At 47.7% G+C, this 26435-nt stretch overlaps 1 protein-coding gene across 1 annotated transcript; it reads left to right on the top strand.

Annotated features, from left to right (window-relative positions):
- The first annotated feature begins 6591 nt into the window (after window positions 1–6591).
- On the top strand, window positions 6592–25325 carry ELK4 (ETS transcription factor ELK4). Its single transcript, XM_030965772.1, has 5 exons — window positions 6592–6715; window positions 17856–18071; window positions 19319–20248; window positions 21852–21968; window positions 25081–25325. The coding sequence occupies exons 2-5, from the start codon at window positions 17865–17867 to the stop codon at window positions 25177–25179; spliced, it is 1353 nt and encodes a 450-aa protein (XP_030821632.1). The 5' UTR covers window positions 6592–6715; window positions 17856–17864; the 3' UTR covers window positions 25180–25325.
- The last annotated feature ends 1110 nt before the right edge of the window (window positions 25326–26435 follow it).

Raw genomic sequence — 26435 nt, forward strand, 5'->3', positions numbered from 1 at the left:
GCTCAGGGCTGCTGACGTCCTCCTCCTGTTTGCCTTGGGGTTAATTAAAGTCCAGCTCCCGCTGCGGTGCCAACTCCCCGAGCTTCTGCAAACATCTGGGAGGGAAGGAGGCGCTTGTTCAAACACAGCTCAGCGTCAGGAGCTGCAGCAGGGCCCAGTGCCCTCTCCACGTGGCTGTGCCAGCCTGTCTCAGGCTGGTTTCTCGTGCCTGCAGGCTCTGAGCCGGGCTGGGCTCGTGCCCTCCCGCTGATGCCCCGATGCCCTGGCAGGGCACAGCACCACGTGCTGCCCTTGAGCTGCTCTGCGGAGGGGAGCTGGGTTGTCCCCAAAGCACGGCGAGGAAATCAGCTCAGCTCTTCTCCATGGCCTCTGGAGGGCAGCTTGGGACAGCAGAGGCCGGACAGGTTGGGACAGCAGAGGTTGGAGAGGTGTGACCAGGTGTGCCAGATGTGACCAGGTGTGCCAGCTGTGCCAGGTGCCAGGAGGAGCGCAGCCCAGCTGGGGGTGATGCTGCAGGACCAGCACCCGGCTCTGCCCGGGCCTATTTTGGGCTGCCTGTTGTTCCAGAGGCTTTGCCTGGCTCGGAGCTCACTCTGTGCCCCCTTTGCCATGGGGCTCTGTGCCAGCCTGGCTCAGCTCTCCGTGCCCCCTTTGCCATGGGGCTCTGTGCCCAGGCCCTGTGTGCCCAGCCTGGCTCAGAGCTCGCTCTGTGCCCCCTTTGCCATGGGGCTCTGTGCTCAGCTTAGCTCAGCTCTCTGTGCCCCCTTTCCCGTGGGGCTCTGTGCCTAGCCTGGCTCAGTTCTGTCTGTGCCCCCTTTGCCGTGGGGCTCCGTGCCCAGTCCCTGTGCCCAGCCTGGCTCAGCTCTCTGTGCCCCCTTTGCCGTGGGGCTCTGTGCCCAGTCCCTGTGCCCCCTTTGCTGCACGGCTCTGTGCCCAGGCCCCGTGCCAGCCTGACTCACGCCTGTCTCGTGCTTTTATCTGCCCCCTTTGCTGCCCTGCCTGGCTCCAGATGCTCTCCCTGCTCCTCCCGGGCCTGCCCTGTCCTGCCTCCCTCCGCTCCCCGCCGCCGGCAGCGCGGGGCTGGCAGAGCTCCCAGGTTCTGGGGTGAGAAGGTTTGGGGTTCATCCTCAATCCAAGGCCCTTCTCTGGTGTATTTGCAGGGATCCCGGTGGCAGGCAGGAAGGGGGAATGGGAAGAGTGGGAATCGGCAGGACTGGGATGGCAGGAGGGGGAATGAGAAGAGCGGGAATGGGAGGAGAGGAATGGGAAGAGTGGGAATGGGAAGGATTGGGGATGGAAGGACCAGGAATGGGAAGGAGTTGGAATGGCAGGAGGAGAATGGCAGGACGAATGGCAGGACCAGGATAGCAGGAGCAGGAAGGGAACGGCAGAATCGGGAATGGGAAGAGTGGGAATGGCAGGGCCAGGAGTGGCAGGAGGGAAATGGGAAGGAGTGGGAATGGGAGGAGTGGGAATGGGAAGGAGTGGGGATGGAATGGCAGGAGTGGGAATGGGAGAAGTGGGAATAGCAGGAGGGGAATGGAAAGGAGTGGGAATGGCAGGAGTAGGAGCAGGATGGCAGGATTTGGGATGGCAGGACCAGGATGGCAGGAAGGGAATGGCAGGAGTTGGGATGGCAGGAAGGGAACAGCAGGAGCAGGAATGGCAGGAGGGCATTGCAGGAGTTGGGATGGCAGGAGCAGGAATGGCAGGAGGGGATGGCAGGAGTTGGGATGGCAGGAAGGGAATGGCAGGAGCAGGATTGCAGGAGTTGGGGTGGCAGGAGGGCATTGCAGGAGTTGGGGTGGCAGGAGCGGCTGCCTGGCGCCGCAGCCAGGGCTGCCAGGTTGCTAAGCAGAGCTTTTGAAGAACTCCACGCAGGCAGCCGGAGCCAGAGCGGGGCAGGACGTGGGAGAGCACACAGAGGAGCTCAGGCGCTGTTGCTAAATTTGCAGCTGGGGCTGTGGGGAAAGCAGGAGCAGCAGAGCCATCCCTGCCGCCCCGCAGCACGAGTGACAGCGGTGACATCCCCGGGCTGCCCACGTGGAGCTCGTGCTGGCTGCTCATCCTGCAGCATGAGCCAGGGGCCACTGCAAATCCTGCTTTAAACCCCCTTTGGAAATACAGCCCTAAGATGGATCACAGCATTAGGGCGTTCTTCCTTTCATTTTTTTCTTTTTCCCTAATAAAGTCAGAACTGGATTTTTATTAATGATATTAAACCTCCCTTCCAGGTTTCATTTTTATTGTGGGGAAATGCAGTTCTTGGAGGAGTTTCTGCTGCTCGCAGTGGTTCAGCAGCAGAACTTCACTTGAACGGGGAGAAAATCAGAGTTTTTGACAATTTGAGTTTTCCTAGAGGATCAGGGAAAGGCCTTTGTGGGAATGGGACCTGAAAATCAGAGAGGGACAACTGAGAGCTCCTCCAGCCACCAGCTGGGCCAGCTCCTGGCCCTGGGTGACAAAAGGTGTAAATCTTCTGTTAACGGGCCATTAATTATTAATTATTAATTATCTGCTGTCCATTGCCAGTGAGTGTCCCTGCAGGGCTGATCCAATTCCAGCATCCCATGGGGAGATGCTGCGCCCAGGGGAGGAGCCAAGCATTCCTACCTGGATCCAATCTGAGCTTTGGGACAGCACAGCAGCCTTTGCCCACTGCATTGCCAGAGGAGCAGCTTTCTGCTGCCCTGCATTGCCAGAGGGAGCCCAGGCCCATCTGCAGCAGCCCTGGAGCTGCAGAGGAAAACTCCCCCCTTGTGCAGGATCCCTGCTGCAGCAGCAGCACAGCTGGCACTGCAGGAGGGCTGAGCCCCCATGGGATGGGGCTGTGCCACCCCCTGACACACACGGGGGCAGGGACTGCTCTCACTCTGGCAGGGTTGGTTTGTTTTACTGCATTATTTTATTTTTATTTTCTTCCCTTAATAAAGAACTGTTATTCCTGCTCTCATATCTTTGCCTGAGACCCCCTTAATTTCAAAATTATAACAAATAGGAGGGAGGGGGTTTACGTTTTCCATTCCAGGGGAGGCTCCTGCCTTCCTGAGCAGAACCTGTCTGTTCAAACCAAGACATCCACAAATCCCCTTCCAGCTCAGGATAATAAAGAACTGTTATTCCTGCTCCCATATCTTTGCCTGAGAGCCCCTTAATTTCAAAATGACAAGAATTAGGAGGAAGGAGGTTTGCATTTTCCATTTCAGGGGAGGCTCCTGCCCTCCTTAGCACACACCTGGCTGTTCAAACCAAGACACAGCTCCATGTGCTGGAGCAGGGCCCTGGCGGGCTGGGATGAGCTGCTGCAGAATGTTCTGGCTTCTCCCTGTGCTTCCCATTCCCTCCTGGCCCCCTCTCCAGCCAAGAGCCACGCAGGGAGGGTTGGGATGAGTTTGAGATTCTCTGCTCTCCCTGCCTGGGCTGTCCTGTGTTTTCCCAGAACCGGGGGCTCTGTATCCCGTCACGACTCTGTCCTTGCCTCAGAAATTGCAAAATCCATTTTCCAAGGGCTGCCACCTGATTAACATTCACCAGAAATCCCCAATTAAATATGTTTATTTTCCCTTTTCTGCTGCCTCTTCCCCGTTAAAATGGGAGCTGTTTACACAGGAGCCGCTTTCCTAAAATCTCTTTGCACAAGAGCTTTTTGTCTTTTTTTTTCCTGCCTCATTCCCCTGCTTGATTTTTATTCCATCCCTCTTGTCTGTCCTATATTTTTCCCCCTGGCTGATGCTGTCTAAGATAGGAACAAGCCCACGTTGAATTGCAAACACCCGGCAGTGGGAGCAGAACAAAATGGGAGTTGCACGAAGTAGGAAATTTCTTATCCCCCTAAAATTAAAAAAAGGTTGATTGTCACTGCTGCCACCCCCGTGATGCAGCTTTAGGAGCTTGGGGTTGATTTTTGGGTGCTGCCCCTCTCTGTGCTGCTTTTTTTTGGGGGGGGGGGCGCGGTTCAGCTCCTGCATTTTTTTCCCAAGTGCCAAAATTTTGGGGGGTGCTGGTGGGGAGTGGAGGCAGATCCAGGGGAGGATGTGGAGCGGTGGAGATTTTTCCCAAAGGAGATTTTTTTCCATCCCCACGGGAGCTCCTGGCTGGATTTGGGAGCGAGCTGAGCACAGCCAGGTGCTGGAGCTGTCCCAAAAATTGGGATTGAGCTGGAGATGCTGGCAAAGCTCCCACCTGTGACTCCACAGGAGGAGCCCGGGAGGGTTTTGCTGGATTTTCCTCTTTGTTCTGGGGTTTGCTGGGGGAAAAGGGACTCCAGGGTAAAGAGGGGTGGCAGAAATGAGGGGTGGGCACGGGGAAAAGCCTGGGGGGCTCCTCATCCAGAGCTCTGGATGTTCCTGGCTCGGGCATTCCCCTGGGAAAAGCAGCTCTGATAATGTGGAAATGCTGCCTGATGCGTTCCACAGGGAAAAATAAAAGGGAAAATGTCCAGGCTTTTGCTTCAGAGGGGTTTAATTATTTTGAAAGAAGCTGATTCTGGAGGAATTTTTGTTTCTTTTCCTCCTTTCTTTCTCTTTTGTGCCTGGTCCCTTTCAGGTTTTGGTTTGTTTTTTTTTTTTTGTTTTTTTTTTGTTTTGTTTTGTTGTTTTGTTTTTTTTTGTTTTGTTTTGTTTTTGGTTATTTTTGGGATTTTTTTTTTGGGTTTTTTTTTTGTTGGTTTTGGTTGTTTTTGGAGCTGGGAAAAACACAAAACCTCTTAACTCTGCTGCATTTTAGAAGAAAATTAACTTCTGTAAATGAATAACTCATGGTCAGCCTGGCTGAAAACTTCCTCTCTCCCTGTGACAATGTGCTCTGGGGGGAAACCCCTGTCCCTTGTCAAATCCTAAATTCTCTGGCTTTCCTTGTTTTTATCTCCTTTCTGCTTTTTTTGGTGCAGAAAATAAAGGAGAAAATAAAGGAGAACTGGAGAGGAGCTTTGGAGTGCCAGGACACAGGGAATGGCATCCCAGTGGCAGAGGACGGGATTTTGAGAAGGAATTCCTGGCTGGGATGGGATTCCCAGAGAAGCCGTGGCTGCCCCTGGATCCCTGGAGCAGCCTGGGGTGGTGGAAGGTGCTGGGGTGGCACTGGGGGGGTCTTTGGGGACCCCAAACCCTTCCAGGAGCAGCTGGAATGAGCTCCAGCATCCCCAGCTCTCCTGAGGCCTCGGGAAGGCTGAGCTGGAGCAGGGACTGGACAGAGCTAAAGGGTAAAGCAGGGATTTGTTACGAGGCATCAAAGATTCACCTTGGGCAGCACAACCCAAAATGGTCACAAAATGAACCCAAATGGTCACAAAATGGACTCAAGGTGACCAAATGGTCACAAAATGGACCCAACATGAACCCAAATGGTCACAAAATGATTCCAAGATGAACCCAAAATGGTCACAAAATGGATCAAAGATGGACCCAAGTGGTCAAAAAATGAACCCAAGATGGACCCAAACGGTCACAAAATGATTCCAAGATGAACCCAAATGGGCAAAAAATGGACCAAACATGAACTCAAATGGCCACAAAATGGACCCAAGATGGACCCAAAATGGTCACAAAATGCACAACTAGTCACGGGGTCTCTCACTTTTATAAGTTCTGCTCCATTTGCATATTGGAGTTAATTGTCTAATTACATCTCCAGCCCATATAATCCCATCCTTGTTTTTATCTCTTCATTCCACGTCATTTGGGCGTCAATGGAATCACAGGCTCTTGGCCTGAGATTTGGATCATTTGTCCTTGGTCCCCAGCTAGAGCAGGAATTGTTTTGTCTCCCCACTCTGTGAGGAGAGCTCGCACCATGTATTTCCTAGTAAAACACAGAGGTTTATTTTTAAATTTTGAACCATTTTGACACGCTGTGCGCCGTCCTCCCTCAACACTTCGTGTGTGAGGGGCGAGAAGGGCCCGTGGGCTCTGCCCGAGCGCCCTGAGGGCAGCCGGGGAGCCGAGGGGGCAGCGCGGGCCGCTTCGGGGCCATTCGGGCCGTTCGGGGCCATTCGGGTCCGTTCGGGGCCATTCGGGTCCGGTTCGGGGCCATTCGGGTCCGTTCGGGACTATTCGGGAACGGTTCGGGGCCATTCGGGAATGGTTCGGGGCTGGTCTACGGCTCGTTCGGGGCCGTTCGGGGCCATTCGGGCTCGGTTCGGGGCCACTCGGGCTCGGTTCGGGACCATTCGGGGCCCGTTCGGGGATGGTCTAGGGTTGGTTCGGGGCCCATTTGGGGACATTCGAGATCGGTTCCGGAGCCCTTCGAGGCCCGTTCGGAGCCGGTCCGGGGCCGTTCGAGGCTTGTTATGGGCCATTCGGGACCCGTTCGGAGCCGGTTCGGGGCCGGTTCGGGACCGGGCCCGCGCACATGGCCCAGCCCGGGCACCGGGACCGCGCGTCCCGCCCGCGCCTCAGGCCCCGCCCCTAACCCCGCCCCTCGCCCTCAGCGCGCCCTCCCATTGGCCCGCTCCCTCTCGCTGCCGCGCTCCGATTGGCCGCCCCCAGCGAGCTCCGCGGGCCCGTGGGCGGAAGCGGCGCTACGGCGGCCGCGGAGGGTCCGTCCCGCGCGCGCGCCCCCGGCCGTGTGGAAGGCGGCCGCCCCGCGCTGCCAGCCCGGCTCCGCCCGCCCGCCCGGGATGCGGCCCCGGCGGCCGCGCCGGGCATGAGGGACGGCGGGGGGCCGCGCCCAGCACCGGCACCCGACGGCACCCGGGCACCGGCGGGGCTCCTCCTCGGTGAGCGGGGGCGGAGGGCTCGGGGGGAGCGGCGGGCCGGGCTGCGGGGTGCGGGCGGTGCCGCCGGCGCTGCCCCTCGGGGCCGGTACCGGGCTGGGGGGAGCCGGGGCTGGGCTTGGATCCGGGCTGGAGCGGCTTCGTTCCGTCCTGGGAGTGGGATGGTGGAGGTTTTGGGATCCAGGAGATTTTTGGGTGCTGGAATTGGTTTTTGGGGTGCCGGGGTTGCTTGGAGTTGGAGGTTGGTTGGTGGGATCCTGGAGATTTTGGGATCCTGGAGATTTATGGGATCCAGAGGTTGGTTGGTGAGATCCAGGAGACTTTTGGATCCAGGAATTGGTTTTTTGCGTCTAGAGGTTGTTTTGAGTCAGAGGTTGAGTGGTAGGATCGTGGAGATTTTGGGATCTTTGAGATTTTTGGGTGCAGGAATCGGTTTTTTGGGTCCAGGAGCTGTTTGGAGTCAGAGGATTGCTGGTGGGATCCTGGAGATTTTGGGATCCAGAGGTTGAGTGACGAGATCCAGGAGACTTTTGGGTGCAGGAATCGCTTGTTTGGGTCCAGGAGTTGTTTGGATCCAGGGATTGCTCAGTGCAATCCTGGAGTTTGTTTGGGTCCAGGGCTTGCTTGGTGAGATCCAGGAGGTTTTTGGGTGCAGGAATTGCCTGTTTGGATCCAGAGATTCCTTGGTGGGACGCAGGGAACCTTTGGGTGCAGGAGATTTTTGGGTGCAGGAATTGGTTGTTTGGATCCAGGGGTTCCTTGGTGGGATGGAGGAGATTTTTGGGATGCAGGAGATTTTTGGGAGCAGGAGATTTTTGGGTGCAGGCCTTTGCAGGCTGAGCCCAGCCGTTGTTTGGATCCAGGCTTTGCTTATTTGGCTCCAATGGCTGCTGGGGTTTTTTGTTTTTTAACTCCTCACCACTATTATTTTTTTTTTCACTCCCCTGTCTGAACTGGGTGGATTCCTGCCCACATCAATAGGGGAGGCAGAGGATAAAGTATGCAAATCCTGCTTTTTATTTGGTGTTCTCTCATCCACACACATCCCATACCTGTATTCCACTCCAGCTCCCTCCCTTTTTCTCCATCCCCAAAAATTCCCCAGCAGGGCTGGACAACCTCCAGAGCTGTGCTGGATTTTTAAGTGCTGAATTTATATTTTGTCTGGGTTTTTGAGGAGCAGCTCCTGAGCGAGGCAGGGGGTTTGCTTTGGAGGCTCCACTCTAAAGGGAGTGTAAAATTCTGCATCTTTAGTTTGAATTTGTTCTTTAATTCCTTTATTTTGCTCTTTTACCTGGCGTTTCACCTGTGTGTGTTTTGGACAGCAGGTCTGTGGATTTTTTGGGTTTTTTTTGACAGTAAAAATTGTCTTTCTAAAATTCCTAAAAAAAAAATCTCTTTCTCAAATTAATTAAAAATGATAAAATCCTGAAAGTACAATTGAGGTGAGTCACAGCCCTGCGAGCTGGAAGAGCTTTTAGGAAAGGTTGGTGAGGATTTGGGATTTCTGTCCCCGTGCCTGCCACGGGGATTTCGGCTGGCCTGTTTATTTTTAGGGTCCCTGTGCCTGTTTGCAGGGAATAGTTGTTCCATCACCATGACAACGGCGCTGAGTGTACCATAAACATTGTTCCAGGGGAGCTTTTCCAGCTTCAATCACATTTCCTTTTCTCCATCCAGCAGGAATTTTAACCTGGGATTTATTTTTTTTTTTGGTTGCCGCTCTGAACCTGGGGGATGTTTTTCCTTCCAGCAGAGGGATTGTGCCCGTGCAAGGCAATTTAATTTCATCTGCTGTTGGTAAACACTGGGCCCAGATGAGGAGGAAGTGAGTGTAATCTCCTTAGGAGCTTCCAGGAAATCTGAGGGTTTTTTATGGCTCGCTGGGGAACAATCCCAGCAGGGTCACAAACCCATCAAAGGCTTTTGGGTTTTGAAGTTTCCCATCCCCTCTGCGTGTCCTAAACCTTCCCTGGGCCCTTATAGCCTAAAAAATAAAGGAATTAGGGCAGGAATAATGCTGATCCAAGTGTGGAAAATCAGGGAAATTAATAATTTCATCATCAGTGGTGTGGTGTCAGTTGTGCCTAGACGGGGATGGAGGGGCAGAGGAATTGTAGCAGCTGCAGGAATGACACAAAATGGGCTTTAAAATCCCATTTCCCCCCTGTTTTCCATCAGGTTAAACATGAATTTATTATCAAATTATCAGCTGTGATAATTTTAAATAAAAGGGTCCCTTTTGTGTCAGTGTCAGGATTAAAATACCCCCAAGAAATCTGCTGGGCTCATCTGCTGCCACCCTGAGCCCCATGGAAATCCTGATGTCATTCTTGTCCCTCATGGTTTGTTCCTGATTTATTTATTTATATTATTTAAAATCCCATTCCCCCCTGTTTTCCATCAGGTTAAACATGAATTTATGATCAAATTATCAGGTGGGTTAATTTGAAATAAAAGGGGCTCTTTTGTCTCAGTGCCAGGATTAAAATACCCCCAGAAATCTGCTGCCACCCTGAGCCCCATGGAAATCCTGATGTCATTCTTGTCCCTCATGGTTTGTTCCAGATTTATTTATTTATATTATTTAAAATCCCATTTCCCCCTGTTTTCCATCAGGTTAAACATGAATTTATTATCAAATTATCAGGTGGGTTAATTTGAAATAAAAGGGGCTCTTTTGTCTCAGTGCCAGGATTAAAATACCCCCAAGAAATCTGCTGCCACCCTGAGCCCCATGGAAATCCTGATGTCATTCTTGTCCCTCATGGTTTGTTCCTCATCTTGGCTAATTCAGAAAGGCCAGAAAACACTGAGGGAAAACTGGAAAATCCAAAAAAAAAAAAATTTATTTCTCAGGAGTTGAAAGCAGAAACAGTTGGTTCCTAACCCCTTCAATTTTTGCTAAAACACCTAAATTTGTTCTCAAGCAGCTCAATTTTTGAGCCAGGGAGACAAAATGTATTGCAACATTTGTTTTGAGTTTAAAAAAAAAAAAATAAAAGAGAGGCTTGGAGTGGGATTAGGCAATGAAAACTCTGGAGCAGCTCTTATCATGAGGACATCCTTCAGCATTTCCTTCCAAGGAACTTCCTGCCTTGATAACCACGGCTTCTCCTTCACAATAATCTGATTTTCCTGCCTGGATTGGGAACAACCGTGCAGGGAATGCCAGAAGCAAAGAGAAAACAAGAATTTCATGGAGTTTGGGGTGGTTTTTTCCTTATTTTTCCTTGATTTTTGTTATTTCTTAGAGATGATTTGATTGGTTTGCTACTTGGAAAGCTGCCAGGGGTTGAGATTTTTGAAGGGAGTGTAGAATTCTGCATGTTTGGTTTGAATTCCTTGTTCAATTCTTTTATTTTACACATTTAAGAGGCTTTTACCTGGCATTTCACCTGTGTGTGTGCTCTGGAAAAGGTTTTGGACAGAAGATTTATGGATTTTTGGGGTTTTTTTTGGACAATAGGCTCTTTCTAAAATGAATTAAAATTGATAAAATCCTCAAAGTACCAATTCAGGTGAGTCACAGCCCCAAGAGCTGGAAAATCTTTTAGGAAAGGTTTCTTAGGAATGGAATATTGCTGCTAAAACTGTTGCTTGGTTTTATTTTGATATCCATTTTAATTGGACACTTCATCAGCCACGTCAGGGATGGGGCAACCATTTATTTATTCATTGATTTAATTAATAATTATTCATGTATTTAATTAATAATTACTCATTTATTTAATTGAGCAAAGAGAGAGAGGGGGAAATCCTGCTCAGGTTTTGAGGTTTTCAATGTGGATTTGGCCCTGTGACCTCCAAATTTCTCCTTCAGCCACCTCTGTTTGTTTTCCTGGGACAGGCACCAAGGCCTTGTGTCCACAGCAATATTGCACAAGAGAATTATTGGCTGCAGAATTCCTGCTGCTCACACGCCGTGCCCTTCCCAAAGTGCCAAAAAAATCCCTGGGAATGCCTTTGGGAAGTGCAATCACTGCAAGCTCTGCTCTCCTGCATTTTTCCTGGAATTTCCAGATTTTTCCCTGGAATTTTCTGGATTTTTTTTCCCTGGAATTTTTTCCCCCTGGATATTTTTTTCCCTGTATATTTTTTTTCCTTGTTTTTTTTTTTTTTCCTGGATTTTTTTTTCTTGGATGTTTTTCCCCCTGCATTTTTCCCCCCAGCATTTTTTCCTGGATTTATTTTTCCTGGATTATTTTTCCTGCATTTTTCCTGGATTTTCCCTATAATTTCCTAGAATTTAAACCTTGATTTTCTCACCTACACCACGAGCTTCCCCAAACCTGTTGCTGCCTTTATTCCAAATTTTATTTTGGGGCTGGGAGCCCTTTCTGTGTCTCCAGGGCCCTTTTTGGGGTGTGACACAGGGACAGCTGTCACCGTGCTGGGGATGCTTTTGCTCTGTGCCTGGCACATCCTTTCCCTTTTCCTTTCCCTTTTCCTTTCCCTTTTCCTTTCCCTTTTCCTTTCCCTTTTCCTTTCCCTTTCCCTTTCCTTTCCTTTTTTTTCCCTTTTCCTTTCCCTTTTCCTTTTCCCTTTTCCTTTCCCTTTTCCTATTCCTTTTCCTTTCCCTATTCCCTTTCCCTATTCCCTTTCCCTATTCCCTTTTCCTTTCCCTTTTCCTTTCCCTTTTCCTTTCCCTTTTCCCTTTCCTTTTTTTCCCTATTCCCTTTTCCTTTCCCTTTTCCTTTCCCTTTTCCTTTCCCTTTTCCTTTCCCTTTTCCTTTCCCTATTCCTTTTCCTTTCCCTATTCCATTTTCCTTTCCCTATTCCTTTCCCTTTCCCTATTCCATTTTCCTTTCCCTATTCCATTTTCCTTTCCCTATTCCATTTTCCTTTCCCTATTCCTTTCCCTTTTCCTTTCCCTTTTCCTTTCCCTATTCCATTTTCCTTTCCCTATTCCATTTTCCTCTGGGCTTTTCTTCCTGTTTGGGGGCCTGACAAGGAATTTTTTTTTTATTCAGCCCATCTGCAGAAATCATCAGGCTGCAGATGCTTCAGCAGAGGCTGCTGCAACAAATGCAGGTGAAAGATTATTGGAGATTATTTGGTGTTGAGTCAAAGCACAGGAAATCTGCCAGAAGACCTCGAAGGAAGGGGTTAGGCCAGGCCTAAACCCCTGAATCCTGCTTTTACTCCTTTCCCAGGGGGTGCAGAGGGTGAATATTTGGATTTTTTTGTGCCACATTTCCAGGCAAATCCAAGCCTCCAGGCCCTATAATCCCACAGAGGGGATTACAAATCCCAACAAATCTTGGATTTTCTGCATAAACTCGTGCAAAGCCAGGCCTCCAGCAGAGCTGAGCAGCAGCAAGGGGAGGAGGCTCAGGGTTTTTGGGAGCTCTGTGCCAAAGCCTGGCAGCTCCTGCTGAACTCCAGGGTCACCCGTAGGCGTCGGAGAAGATCTCAAGACAATAATAGTGCTCTATTTTAGCTCCTCGTTACAAAGCAGAGCTGCCCTCTGCCTCCAGCAACTATTTTTTCCTCCTGCTCACACGGTGCGGGAAGGGAAAGGCTCTCAGCTTCATTCCCTTTTCACTTTTCCTTTCTCCGCGGGTTTTTAGGAGGGAAAAAAACCTTCACAAAAGGATGGTTTGCAGTGGGATGTTGGTAATTATTGGTGTGCTCATCCTGCAGGAAAAGCAGTTGGGTTTAGGAGGGGTTTTTGTGCTGTGAGAGGATTTATAAAGTTGAAATGCTGTTTACAAACTGGGGGGTTCTTGAGCCACTTCTCATCCCTGTTGGTGCTCAGGAACTGCAGCAGCTGCAGAAGGAAAAACCTTTTCCTCACATTTGGTAATGCTCAGCTCACCTGTTCTGGTTGAATTTTACATTTTGTGTGATCCCTTTTCTCCATGGGCTCTTAGGAGGGAAAAAACCTTCACAAAAGGATGGTTTGCAGTGGGATGTTGGTAATTATTGGTGTGCTCATCCTGCAGGAAAAGCAGTTGGGTTTAGGAGGGGTTTTTGTGCTGTGAGAGGATTTAAAAAGTTGAAATACAAGTTGTATTTTAAATTTTTATTTTAAATACAATTTTAATTTAAAATACAAGGATTTAAAAAGCTGAAATACAGAAGTTGTTTACAAACTGGGGCAGGGGGTTCTTTGAGCCACTTCTCCTCCCTATTGGTGCTCAGGAACTGCAGCAGCTGGAGAAGGAAAAACCTTTTCCTCACATTTAGTAATTTAGCTCACCTGTTCTGGTTTTAATTTTAGATCTTGTGTGATTTTTTTTTTTTAATAGTCTGCTTTTTTTTCCTGGAGAAACAAGAGGTTTTTAATGTATTTTTCTGCTTTGATACTAAAGGTAAATGAGACACAGCTTTGTGTCCTGATGCCCATTGGGCTTTGCCAGGTAACTGCTTTCTCCTGGATTCTGAAGGGACAAAATCCCCCTGGGATCCCATTGCTGTGGCCAGGGTTGTTTTCTGGCCTTCCCTTTGGATGGAACCTCCAGAAAAACTCCACATTCCCCATTTGTTTGAAATTTCCACGAGGTTCCACTGTGGGATCTCCATCATTCCCTGGAGATGAATGCAGTGAATATTTAATAAAGAGGAATATTCCATTTTATGCACTAAAACCCATCCATGAACAATTCCAGAATTCTCTCTGCTCCTGTTCTGTGACAGCCAGGGGATCACTGAGGCCTCTCCACCCTTTTCAATGGTTTTTAGACAAAACTTTTCCAAGCTGGGGATGTGCCATGTGTCCTGTGAGTGATGGACAGAATCGTGACATGCCTGGAGCTGCAAATGCCAGAAACATCAGGAGGAACTTGATCAGAATTGCTCTCCAGTGCAGTCTGTAACTCTGCCCCTGGCTCAGCATCCTTCCCGCTGGAAAATGCAGGATTTGAGCAGCCTGAACTCTTAACTTTGGCGAACGCTCCTCAGAACAGCTTAGCTCATCTCTGGGAAAGGTGGTTTGGGGTTTTTTTCCTGTTTGTTTTTTAATATTTAGTATTTTCCATCAGTTTGGCCACTCTTTGTGTCCTGTTTTACAGAATATTTTAATTATAATAATAGTATTATAAGTAGTAATTAATATATGTTATTAATATATTAATTATTAATTAATATATCAATATTAATTAATATTAATATTAATATATTAATTAATATATTAGTTATTAATTAATATATATTATTATATATAAAATGTATAATGTTATATATTATATATTATATATAATATATGTATTATATATATTATATATATTATTAATATATATTATTAATATTGTATATATTATATATATAAAATATAAATATTATAGTATATATTGCTCTAAACCAAGACAAATATGTTCTATATTTTATTATATATAATATATAATATTTTAAATATAATGTATAATATTTTATATATTTTATATCTGATATATATGCTTTATATATAATAAAATATTATATATATATATATATATATAAGACATATCTATATAAAAAAGTAATGATTGTAATAATAATATTGTTTTACAGAATATTTTACAGAATATTCTGTGCATCTCCAGCTGGATTCCAGACCAGCTGTGACCTGGGCAGCAATGCTTGGCTTGGGTCAGCTTGGAATTAAGAGCAAGGTGGAACTTCCTCAAGGAAGCATAACGCCAGTTCAGTTTTGGGGTGAAATCTGTGTGGATTTTTAGCAGGAGGGATGGGGAAAAATTTAAAAAAAAGCCTTGGGTCAGCTTGGAATGAAGAGCAAGGTGGAAATTCCTCAAGGGATGCATAACAGCAGTTCAATTTTGGGATGAAAGCTGTGTGGATTTTTAGCAGGAGGGATGGGGAAAAATATAAAAAGAAGTCTTGGATCAGCTTGGAGTTAACAGCAAGGTGGAACTTCCTCAAGGGAAGCAGCCCCATGAAATAACTAACACCAGTTCAATGCTGGGGTGAAAGCTGTGTGGATTTTTGCAGGAGGATGGGTGAAAATATATTTAAAAAACCGTTGGGTCAGCTTGGAATTAGCAGCAAGGTGGAATTTCCACAAGGGAAGCAGCCCCATGAAATAACACCAGTTCAATTCTGGGATGAAAGCTTTCAATTTTGGGATGAAACTGTGGATTTTTAGCAGGAGGGATGGGGAAAAATTAAAAAAAAACCCTTGGGTCAGCTTGGAGTTAACAGCAAGGTGGAACTTCCTCAAGGGAAGCAGCCCCATGAAATAACTAACACCAGCTCAATTCTGGGATTAAATACGTGTAGATTTTTAGCAGGAGGGGTGGGGAAAAATGAAAAAAAAAACCCCAAAAAAAAAAGCCTTTGCCGCTGTGAAATCCTGTTGCTAATCTGATTTCCACGTTGCATCAGTTTGCTGCAGTGCTCGCAGAGCGCTGGAGATGAAGGCAGCGTGGGAATAGATGGCTCAGCTTGCTTTGCCTGCTCTCTCTGAGCGCATCTCAGCGCTCCTGACAGCTCTGCTGAGCCGAGTCCTCGTGCTCTGCGCTCCGCCACGTGTGCCTGCATCATCCCCCTGGGTAACGCAGCCCTGGTGTGAAAAACGCCAGTCGCCTGTTTTCAACGTTTTAATAGTGATAAAAATGGTTATAAAAATAGTAATACAGTCAGAGTAATGATAATTTGGATAATCAGGATTTAGGACAATATGAGACAACAAAGACAAAGAGCATGGATGTCTGGGTACCTTTTCCAGGCAGCAGGAAAAAGGACATGTTCTAACAAAAGGAGTAATCCTTTAAGAGCAATGGTCTGTTGCATATTCATCCACTTCATCCATGATGCATAAATTCCATTCAAACACAGGATCCTGTCTGGTCAGTGTCAACTTTTTCACCTAATCCCCACAGCACCAAAGTGGCTGAACGGAGCTCATTTCTTCTTTAGGAAAGCAATAAATTCTTTTCTCTGAAAGATTTAGGTGTTCGGTGGTTGTTTATCTGATAAGAGTGTCTCCTTCATTTCTTAGAGAGAGAAAAAAGAAAAACAAACTACACTAAACCAGTTCTTATTGTGACTAAAAAAATTACTTTCTAATTACAAGACAACATTCACTATTCAAATGTTAATACAGCACTACTAATCAATACATCAAAATCCATTTGGTAAATATCTGCGTAGAGCCATCTAATATGCATTTCTCACACCTGGCATTCCCAGGCTGGGATCCTGGGGGGAAATGGCAGCACCAGGAGGTCCTGGAAGGGTTTTTAAGGTGTTTTCCTGATCCCTAAATCCTGTCTGGATCAGCTGGCCCAGCACAGAGAGGTGTGGGAAGAGTCTGGAAGCGCAGCCTCCAGTTTCTTCGAGTGCTGAGCAATTAATTTGGGCAAGCAGGGAGTTGTGCAGTAATTAACAGGGAGAGCACCTCGGGCCAGCCTCACCGGGGGGTGTGGGTGGCCTTCAGGTGGAGATTGTTCCTTGTAATTGCAGCAATTTACCCGCCCGGATCAATGTCACATCAGGCAGAGTGTGCCACGAGGCAGGGATTCTGCACAAGGGCTGAAATGCCCAAAAAGGTGCCCAAGAAGGTGCCATGCCCCGGGGCACCTCGTTTTCCCCAGAGCCCTGTGTGAACTGTCAGCTCTAATCCTGTGCCAGGGCTCCCTGAGTGCTCTGGCCACAGTTCCCTTCCTTATATAGGGCTGGCTAAGTGCTGGGCACTAATGAGATTGGAATAAAAGGCTTTGGGAGCAGGGATGAGCTGGCAGGGCAGGCTGGATCCCAGGGACATCACCCAGCACCAGCCTGGCTCCTGCTCCCTTTGCTTTGGAGCTTGGCGTTGGTGTTTGAATATCTTGGGATTAGTGTTTGAATATCAGACTCACCCAGATGGATCCCCTGGACCCCCTTTCCTAGGGGGAAAAATATAGTAAAATGTAGAAAAATATCCAATATTATGTATATCCAGTGTTGTTCACTATCCCAGAGCATTTTTGCAGTTTTTGTTTCACAGCAAGAAGTTTAATCTGTGTTGATTAAACAGTTCTGGACTAAGAGAATCTACAGGAAGTGCTGAATTAATATCCAGAATGATGAGCGTTCTGCTGAAAAATATTTGTGGAAATACTGTTTGGTGTAGTCAGAAATGGTAAAAAAAATAGGGAAAAATATAGTGTATATCCAATATTATATATATCCAGTGTTATTCACTATCCCAGAGCATTTTTCCTGTTTTTATTTTGCAGGAAGAAGTTTAATTTGTGTTGATGAAACAGTTCTGGACTAAGAGAATCTATAGGAGATGCTGAATTAATATTTTGCCTGGTTTAATTCCCGCTGTGTCTTATCCAGAATGATGAGTGTTCTGCTGAGAAATATTTGTGGAAATACTGTTTGGTGTAGTCAGAAATGGTAAAATGTTACTTGCCTGGTCTATCCTTGATGCATCAACAACTTTAGAGCAGGAATCAAGTGGCAGATATCAGTTCTGGAAAGTCTCAGCCTAAATCACTGATATCAGTCCTAGAAAGTGCCAGCCTAAATCATTGATATCAGTCCTAGAACGTCCCAGCCTAAATCATTGATGTGGGTAAGACATGGCAGGAATGGAGCAAAGGCCTGTTGGAATAATTTAAATTTAGTTTGGTGTTTACTCTCATTAAAAAAACCAGGGTGATACCTGGAAAAGAAAGATTTGAAGGGAGATTGGGGTGATTGGGAGACTGAAAAGTGAGGGGGGATTGAGTTGTTTTGGCTCTGGCGTGTTCCTGGAGCTGAGCGGTTCCTGGTTGTGCTGTGCTCCCTGTGAGGTGGGGCGGGAGGGGAAGGAGGAGGTGAGGGGGTGGTTTGATCCCTACCTGGCTGTACCTGAGCTCTTTCTCACAAAGCACCACAAGCCAGAGTGGGTGAATATGGAACAACTTGGAAACTTTTTTTTTTTTTTTTTTTGGGGGTAGTGACTCACTGCAACTTACCCAAAGTGACCTGATTTAGTTAAATGAGGCTAAATATAACCCATGTGAAAAGTACTGACATGTGGGAGGAGACGCCAGAGTTGGCACTCGGCCCCTCAGTTCTGCAGGGAACATCTTTCACGACTGGTGACTAATAATTTTTTACTCTTGCTGCCTTTGGAAATAACAATCCCCGCTCCATTTTTTTCACCCCCTTGTAGGGAGAGAGTGGAGGGAGAAATGCTCCAGGCTTAACCTCCCTTTGTGAATTGCAGCTCTCTGCTATGGACAGTGCCATCACCCTGTGGCAGTTCCTCCTCCAGCTGCTCCAAGAGCCCCAGAACAAGAACATCATCTGCTGGACCTCCAACGACGGGGAATTCAAGCTGCTGCAGGCAGAGGAGGTGGCCAGGCTCTGGGGGATCCGTAAGAACAAGCCCAGCATGAACTATGATAAACTCAGCCGGGCGCTGCGCTACTACTACGTGAAGGTAGGCTGGAAATCCTGCTCCAATCCTTATCCCTCTGAGCTAAGGAGCTTTGTTTCCTCCTCCTCCTCCTCCTCCTCCTTGCTGTGCCTCTGCCAGGTTGGAGGAAGTTGAGCTGCTTTGGTTAAAGGTGTTGGGTTGGTTTTTAATTTCATTTATCGCTGCGCTGTTTCCTCCTCGCTGGTTTGTTTTGGGAGGTTCTGGTGGCTTGGTGGCTTTGCTCACACAAATTTGCCTTTGGATTCTCATCCCCCTTCCAAAAATACACAGCCTTGCAAGGGTTAAAATCCAGGTAAAGCACAGGGAGAGGATGATGATGGAGAGCGTGAATATTGCACCATTTCCAGACCTTTTTGCAGCTTTCTCTTCACATTTATTTCTTTCAAAATAAACATTTTCCATCCCCTGACTATTTTTACTTTCTCTGTGTATTTCACCTTCACTCTGACCATTGTTTTCAGCCCAGCAGAGTAAGAAGCTTTTGTTTATCCAACATCTTGGAGTCTCACCTTTGTTTCCCTTTATCCCACGGCTGCTGCTCGTGTGCGAGTGGAGCAGATAAAAATAACCCCCAGTTTCTGAGGAGCCTCAGCCTGGAGCAGGTGGGAGGCTGCTGGTGTTCATTACTGGGTGCCACAAATCTGCTTTGGTACTGAGAGATCTCAGCAGCAATCAGGGAGTGAAAAATAAGGATAATTCCAAGTCCAGAGTGTGTGTGGCATTTCGCTGAGGAGCAAAACAAGTTTGACAGATGCTGTCCTGTGGTATTGAAATAACTGATGAGCCTGCATTCTGCTGACGAGTTCAGCTGCTTCTTTTCCTTTATTATCATCTTATTAAGAATAAAGGTGGTTTGATTTGAAGTGCAAGCTCTCAGTTCTGCAGTCCTGGAGAAACCCTTTAGCAAGTTCTTCTATTAAATTACCCCTGTGTACCCAGCTGAGTGATCCTTGCTGGGGGTAATGGGCATTTTTTGATGTTAAATAGGATTTCTTGGCAGTTTTTAGGCTGTTTTTAGTATGTTTAATGTCAGGTTAAGCTCACCTGTTGCAGTGTTTTGTCTGCCAGCTCCAAGAACAGAACTGGAACACTCAGGGTGTTTTTAAAACAGGAAAAGAAGAAACATTCTTTTTTTTTTGGCTGAAAGATTACAGACTTTAATTCCTCTGCCTATTTTAGGCAGTGTTTGTAGGAAGAAAATTAATCTGAAGAAAGATCTAAATATACTTTTGCCTTCTTCTCCCCCCCAGAATATCATTAAGAAGGTGAATGGGAAGAAATTCGTGTACAAATTCGTGTCCTACCCGGAGATCCTGAACATGGATCCCCTCGTGGTGGGCCGGATCGAGGGGGACCCCGAAGTGCCCGGCTTTGGGGAGGTCACCAGCGCCCCCAAGGACGTGGAGAACTGTGGCAAGGAGAAATCCCAGTCCTGTGCTAAGTCCTCCAGCCGTAATGACTACATCCACTCAGGCCTGTACTCCTCCTTCACCCTCAACTCCCTCAACTCCTCCAGCGTGAAGCTCTTCAGGTCCATCAAGATCGAGAACCCGGCCGAGAAGCTGACGGAGAAGAAACCTCAGGACCCCACCCCTTCTGTCATCAAGTTTGTCACCATGCCCTCCAAAAAGCCGCCCTCTGCCCCCCTGGTCTCCACCACTTCAGCTGTGGCTGTCACCTCCACGGCTCCTGCCACCCCCGCCGTGTCCTCCTCGCTCCCCCTGGGCTCTGAGGAGACTCTGCAGACCCTGGAGACTCTTGTGCTGCCCAAGCTGAGCGTCCCTGAAGCTCCTCCAGCACCTTTGCCAAACTTGAGCACCAGCTACACCCCGACCCCCCCCATTTCCTCAGTTTCCCCCGGCCTCCAGGTGCCCTCCACGCCGCCCTCGCCGCCCCTGAGCTCCAACCCCGACCTGGACATTGACACAGACATCGAATCTGTGACTTCCCAGCAGCTGGAGCAGGCCCAGAGCCTCCAGCACCAATCCCCAGAGCCCAAAGAGCAGCAGGATTCCGCTGGGCTGGAGAAGGAATTTGCCAATCACCTGTCCAGATCGAAAAAACCCAAAGGGCTGGAGCTGGCTCCCACTCTGGTCATCACAGGCAGTGATCCGAGTCCTCTGGGCATCCTGAGTCCTTCTCTCCCAACTGCTTCTCTTACTCCAGCACTTTTCTCTCAGGTGATCAAATCTCCTTCAATTCCCTTCCTGGTTTCTTTTTGTTTTGTTTAAACTAACAATAGTGATGATGTTATGCTTGAAAACAGCAAGTGGAAAATGAATAGTTCATTGTATGCAGAGGTTTGAAACTCAGGATGTCACTCCCTGGTTGTTTTTTGGTTGGTTTTTTTTTAATCGAACAAAAGTTTGGTGTTCATTCACCCCAAAGTGTGCCCAGGTGCTGGGCATGTGGAGGCAGAACCCAAACCAGCTGCAGCAGGATTTTGTAAACCTTGCCAGGGGAATACTGAATTATTCCTAAATCCTTCAGCTGGGCTTGAAAATCCTTCAAAACCAGCCCCACAGAGGTGCCTGCTGAGCTTTTTTTTTCCAGCATTTAGTTAAAGCCAAAGTCTTGTGAGCAAGCAGCAATAAGAGCAGCTGCTTAATTTGGTTGTTATCTTTGTGTGGGAAAGGAAAGCTTTCATGTCTCATGGAAAACTTGGAAGGGAACTGAATTCGGCAGGGCTGTTAAATCATTCTGTATCTGTGCGATCTCTCCCCTGCAATAAATTGGGATTAGAACGAAACCATGGGGGAGCTGCTGGTTGAAAACTGAAGTGGCTGGAGACTGGGGGGAAAAAAAAAAAAAAAAACAAAATACAAGTGGAGTTGTTCTTTTAGCACCCTGGGAAGTGCTTGGCTGGTGAGCCTGGAATATTCAGGAGCTGGATGGGAACTCCTTTTGTTGTTGCTGGCATTGTCAGTGGCACCAGCCTTGTGCCCATTATTTTGTTGGTTTTTTTTTTTTTCCCCTTTTTAAATCCAGAATTCCCACTTTTCCAGAGTGCTGGATTGGAGGAGGAGCTGCTCTGCTGTGGCTTCCAGCAGGATTTGGGGGGGATAAAAAGGCTTGGATTGCTCAGTGAGGGGAGGGAGGGAGAGCTGGGTGGGGCTGGCAGGGAGGAGGAGGAGCGGGAGGAAGGAGGGGATGGGAGTTCTGGTACTGAGGGGGTGTTGTGGCTGGAATTCCAGGGGAAAGGCTGGAATTTCCCTGCTGGAATTCCATGGGAAGGGCTGGAATTCTATGGGAAAGGCCACAATTTCCCTGCTGGAATTCCACAGGAGAGGCTGGAAAAGCTGGAATTCCATGGACAAGGGCTGGAATTCTAGAGGAAAAGGTGGAATTCCAGGGGAAGGGCTGAAATTCCATGGGAAAAACTGGATTTCCACGAGGAAGGCTGGAATTCCATAGGGAAAGTTTGGAATTCCAGGGGAAAGGCTGGAATTTCCCTGTCCGGGGGAAAGGCTGGGATTCCACAGGGAAGCCTGGAATTCCAGAGGAAAGGCTGGATTTCCAGGGGAAAGGCTGGAATTTCCCTGCTGGAATTCCATGGGAAAGGCTGTAATTCTGTGGGAAGGCCTGAAATTCCAGGGGAAAGGCTGGAATTTCCATACTGGAATTCCTTAGGGAAAGGCTGGAATTCCTTGGGGAGAGGCTGGAATTTCCCTGCTGGAATTCCATGGGAAAAGCTGGAATTCCTTGTGGAAAGGCTGGAATTCAGTGTGAAAAGCTGGAATTTCCCTGTGAAGGGCTCTGACAGTTTCTCTCCTCCCTTTGCAGACTCCCATCCTGCTGACTCCCAGCCCTCTGCTCTCCAGCATCCACTTCTGGAGCACCCTGAGCCCCGTGGCGCCGCTGAGCCCTGCCCGCCTGCAAGGTGCTAACACCCTCTTCCAGGTGAGCCCATTGCCAGGGAGTCACATTGCCCAGGGATTCCCAGGGATTCCCATTCTCCAGGGATTCCCTTTTTCCAGAGATTCCATTTTTCCCAGGGAGTCCCATTCTCCAGGGAGTCCCATTCTCCAGGGATTCCCATTCTCCAGGGATTCCCAGGGATTCCCCTTTTCCGGGGATTCCCCTTTTCCAGGGATTCTCCAGGGATTCCCAGGGATTCTCCTTTCCCAGGGTTTCCCATTCTCCCAGGGATTCCCGTTGTCCAGGGATTCCCATTGGCCAGGGATTCCCAGGGGTTCCATTTTTCCCAGGGAGTCCCATTTCCCAGGGATTCCCATTCTCCCAGGGATTCCCATTTTCCAGGAATTCCCAGGGATTCCCATTCTCCAGGGATTCTCAGGGGTTCCCATTCTCCAGGGATTCCATTTTTCCCAGGGATTCCCATTTCCCAGGGACTCCCATTTCCCAGGGATTCCCCTTTTCCAGGGATTCCCAGGGATTCCCATTGTCCAGGGATTCCCATTTCCCAGGGATTCCCATTGTCCAGGGATTCCCATTGTCCAGGGATTCCCATTTTCCCAGGGATTCCCAGGGATTCTCATGTTCCAGGGATTCCCATTTTCCAGGTGAGTCCCATTGTCCAGGGATTCCCATTTCTCAGGGAGTCCCATTTTCCAGGTGAGTCCCATTGTCCAGGGATTCCCATTCTCCCAGGGATTCTCCAGGGATTCCCGTTCTCCAGGGATTCCCAGGGATTCCCATGTTTCAGGGATTCCATTTTCCCCAGGGATTCCATTTTCCCCAGGGATTCCCATTTCCCAGGGATTCCCATTTCCCAGGGATTCCCAGGATTCCGATTCCCAGGGATTCCCATTCTCCCAGGGATTCCCATTCTCCCAGGGTTTCCCATTCTCCAGGCTTTCCCAGGGATTCCCATTGTCCAGGGATTCCCAGGGATTCTCATGTTCCAGGGATTCCCATTTTCCAGATGAGTCCCATGCCCAGGGATTCTCCAGGGATTCCCATTCTCCAGGGATTCCCATTCTCCAGGGATTCCCAGGGATTCCCCTTTTCCAGGGATTCCCATTTCTCAGGGAGTCCCATTTTCCAGGTGAGTCCCATTTCTCAGGGAGTCCCATTTTCCAAGTGATTCCCATGCCCATGTTTCAGGGATTCCCATTCCCCAGGGATTCCCTAGGGATTCCATTTTCCCCAGGGATTCCCATTTCTCAGGGAGTCCCATTTTCCAGGTGGATCCCATTGTCCAAGGATTCCCATTTTCCAGGGATTCTCCAGGGATTCCCCTTTCCCAGGGTTTCCCATTCTCCCAGGGATTCCCATTTTTCCCAGGCATTCCCATTCCCTTCCTCTCGCAATCTCTGCTGCCCACAGTGACCCTGAGATACCTCCAAGCTTCTTTTTCCCAGCCCAGCAATCAAAGAAGGAATCAGGATTTTTCTGTCCTCATTCTCAAGGTTGTTTATCATTTCTTATCTATCAAATTCTTTCTCTGACCCGCTGAGATCTGTCTGGCAGATCAGTTATCTTTTTATACTAAAAACTATGTGTACAATATTTAAAATAACTTCCCAATACCTGTCACCTATCATTATTTAGCATTATTTGCCCAATACCTATTATTATTTACCATAATTTCCCAGTACCTATCACCTATGTTAGACAATGAGCTTCTACTCTAAACCAATCTAAAAATGCCAACATCACCCAGAAGATGGAGGCCAAGAAGAAAAAGGACAAGGCACACTCAAATTCCTCCATCTCCCATTCTAAAAACCTCAAAAAATCGATTTTTCACCCTGTGATAAATTCACTGTCATTCTACTTAAACTTTCTTGACTTGTAAATCTTCATAGAAGGTTGGGAATTTTTTCCAAGGGCTAAATCAAAGGCACGGGGGTCTGGGGCTCTGTGCCAAGCTCTCTGAGCCCCCCAGGGCAGCCAGAGGAATTTCCTGGGCCCCAGCACCTGCAGGGATCATTTATTCCCAATATTTGCAGCAGAAATAAACCAGGAATTGTTGTTTCCTACCCCCTGTTGTAGCATTAATTTTATTTTTTTACCCAGTTTTATTTCAGGATATTGTAAATGTTGGTGTTTCAGGAATGGTTGAAGTTAACTGCAGCACAGGCTGCTTTAGAGAGAGATTATTTTTCTTTTTTAGGTCTGTTCTTCCTGTAAAAATTTCCTCCCTGTAACTTTTTTTTGGTTGAGATTTTCCTGAATTTTAGAAATTTTCCACTCTATTCATTGCTCCAGTCATTCCTGATGAAAAATATTACTTAATCTCACAACTAAAAATATTAATTAATCTCACAACTAATGAGGAGGAATAGTGTGTGTTTGATCTCTGTGCTGATGTGTGGCACAGTTTTTGATGATTTTTATGGAAGAAATCCATAAAATTCACCCCTGTGAGGGTGGTAAAATTGCCCAGGGAAGCTGTGGCTGCTCCTGGGTCCCTGGAAGTGTCCAAGGCCAGGGTATTTTTTACTATATAGGAAAAAAATCCACTATATTTAAGAATAAAATCCTCTTTTAGTTGTAATTCTCATGTTTTTCCCTCACACTTCCACTCTGGCACTGGAATTACCACTCTGGCACTGGAATTACCACATTTGCTGCCTGAATTTGCTGTGGCCAAGGGTAGAATTTAACCAATTTAATTAAAGTTTTATTTAATTTCTTTGAAATTAAAGAATTCAATGAAATCTTCTGGGTTGGGATCTGTCGTCTCCGTGGAGATGAAGGAAGTTCCTCATCTGTACCATGAGGAAAGAGAATAAACAAGGAGGGCTGGAATGACAATGGCTATTTCAGCTTGGAAACAGCTGATAATTAATTAACTGGGGGGTAATTTAGACACTGTTTTCCTCAGAACCTGGATTAAAATCACATTTTCATGAGGATATGGGGTCACTGTGACACCGCTTGGCATTAAAAAATAAATTAAAAGTGAGAAGCCAAGAGCATCCTTGAAATCTGGGACGCTTTGCTTTGTTTGTTATTACATTTGGGGTTTTTTTTGCCTTTCTTTGTGCACAGATATGGGAGGAACATTGAATTAAAGTGGTTTTTTTTTTGTTTTATCTCTTAGTTTCCATCCGTGCTGAACAGTCACGGCCCGTTTACCCTGTCTGGACTGGATGGACCCTCCACCCCCGGCCCCTTTTCCCCAGATCTGCAGAAGACATAGCACATGGAATTCCTGCACAAGGACACAGCGGCCAGCAAGGCAAGGATGGGACATCTCCCTTCAACCACCTTTTTGTAAAACGAGCAGTTTGTAATTCCACAGAGATTCTCAACAGTCCGAGTTGGAGTTGTTGCCATTCCCCAATCCAAAAACAAACAAACAAACAAAAAAGCCTTTTTTGAGCAGAAATTCCCCATTTTTTTTGGAAGAACCCAGGTTGGGAATGTATATGCAAACGCCTTAATAGGAGCTACAGCTCCAGTTTCTTCTCCTCCTCGCTTTGGAAGGTTTTTTCCCTCGTTGTCCAAAAGGAATTTTGGGTGATGTTGCAGCAACTGACCCTGCACTGACTGCAGCAAACAGCACCAGAGGAGGCTTTTCTCTGTGACTCTTGGAGAAAAAACAAAAACAAACAAAACCCCTCTGTTCTTCTGCTTCCTGTGCAAGGAGAACCCTGAATCCTGATGGAAGCTGGAATTCCAGGAAAAGCTTGGGAATGGGGTGTGTGCTGCCAGCTCTGCCCTGGGGGCACCACAACTTGTGCAGCGACAAAAGCACCAGGGCTTTTCTGCTGCCCTTGTCTCTATTTTTATTTTATTCTTTTGCAGGGAGAATATTTTTTTTTTCAAGGATTTATTCCAAGTTTATATCCAGGACAATTCCGTGGAGCCCCTGGGAGAGGAGGTGGGGCTGGATTTTGGATGTTTCCCTTCCCATGAGCGGTGGGATGAGCTCCTTTCATTTCTCACAGAGTTTCAATGCTGGAGTCCAAACATTTCTTGTGCCACAGCCTGGGAGCTCCCTGCTGGATCAGCAGGATGGGAGGATTTTCCCTGCAGTTTTGGGGGGTTTTTCCTGCAGTTTTGGGGGATTTCCCCTGAGTTTTTGGGGGATTTTCCCCTTGGTTTTTAGGGGAGGTTGCTGCCTGACTGCAATTCCAGAGCCCAGCAACATCCCAGCATTAGTATTGCTCTTCTTTCCCCACAGTTCTGGAAAAGTTTCCTGCTTTTCCCCACGTGGAAAAGCTCCTCTTTTGCCAGCTCTTACCCCAAGTTTTGCAGTGGAGCTGTTGATTTTGGTTTGGTTTTTTTTTTGGCCCCAAACCAGGCTGAGGGGTTCCATGGGGTTTAACCTCGTGGTAAATCTGTTTTCACCTCCTTGGTGCCCTGGATTAATGATGCAGGATTGTTTTCCAGAGCCGTTTGGAGGCGAGATGGAATTTGTAGGTGGGTTTTTTTTACACCTCAGGAGGCCTT

Source organism: Camarhynchus parvulus, chromosome 26 (genome assembly GCF_901933205.1).
Source record: "Camarhynchus parvulus chromosome 26, STF_HiC, whole genome shotgun sequence".
NCBI lineage: Eukaryota > Metazoa > Chordata > Aves > Passeriformes > Thraupidae > Camarhynchus > Camarhynchus parvulus.

Coding starts and splice junctions, on each gene's coding strand:
- ELK4 (XM_030965772.1), top strand. CDS start 17,865: ATGGACAGTGCCATCACCCTGTGGCAGTTCCTCCTCCAGCTGCTCCAA. Junction 18,072..19,318: donor TGCGCTACTACTACGTGAAG/GTAGGCTGGAAA, acceptor TCTCCCCCCCAG/AATATCATTAAGAAGGTGAA. Junction 20,249..21,851: donor CTCCAGCACTTTTCTCTCAG/GTGATCAAATCT, acceptor CTCCCTTTGCAG/ACTCCCATCCTGCTGACTCC.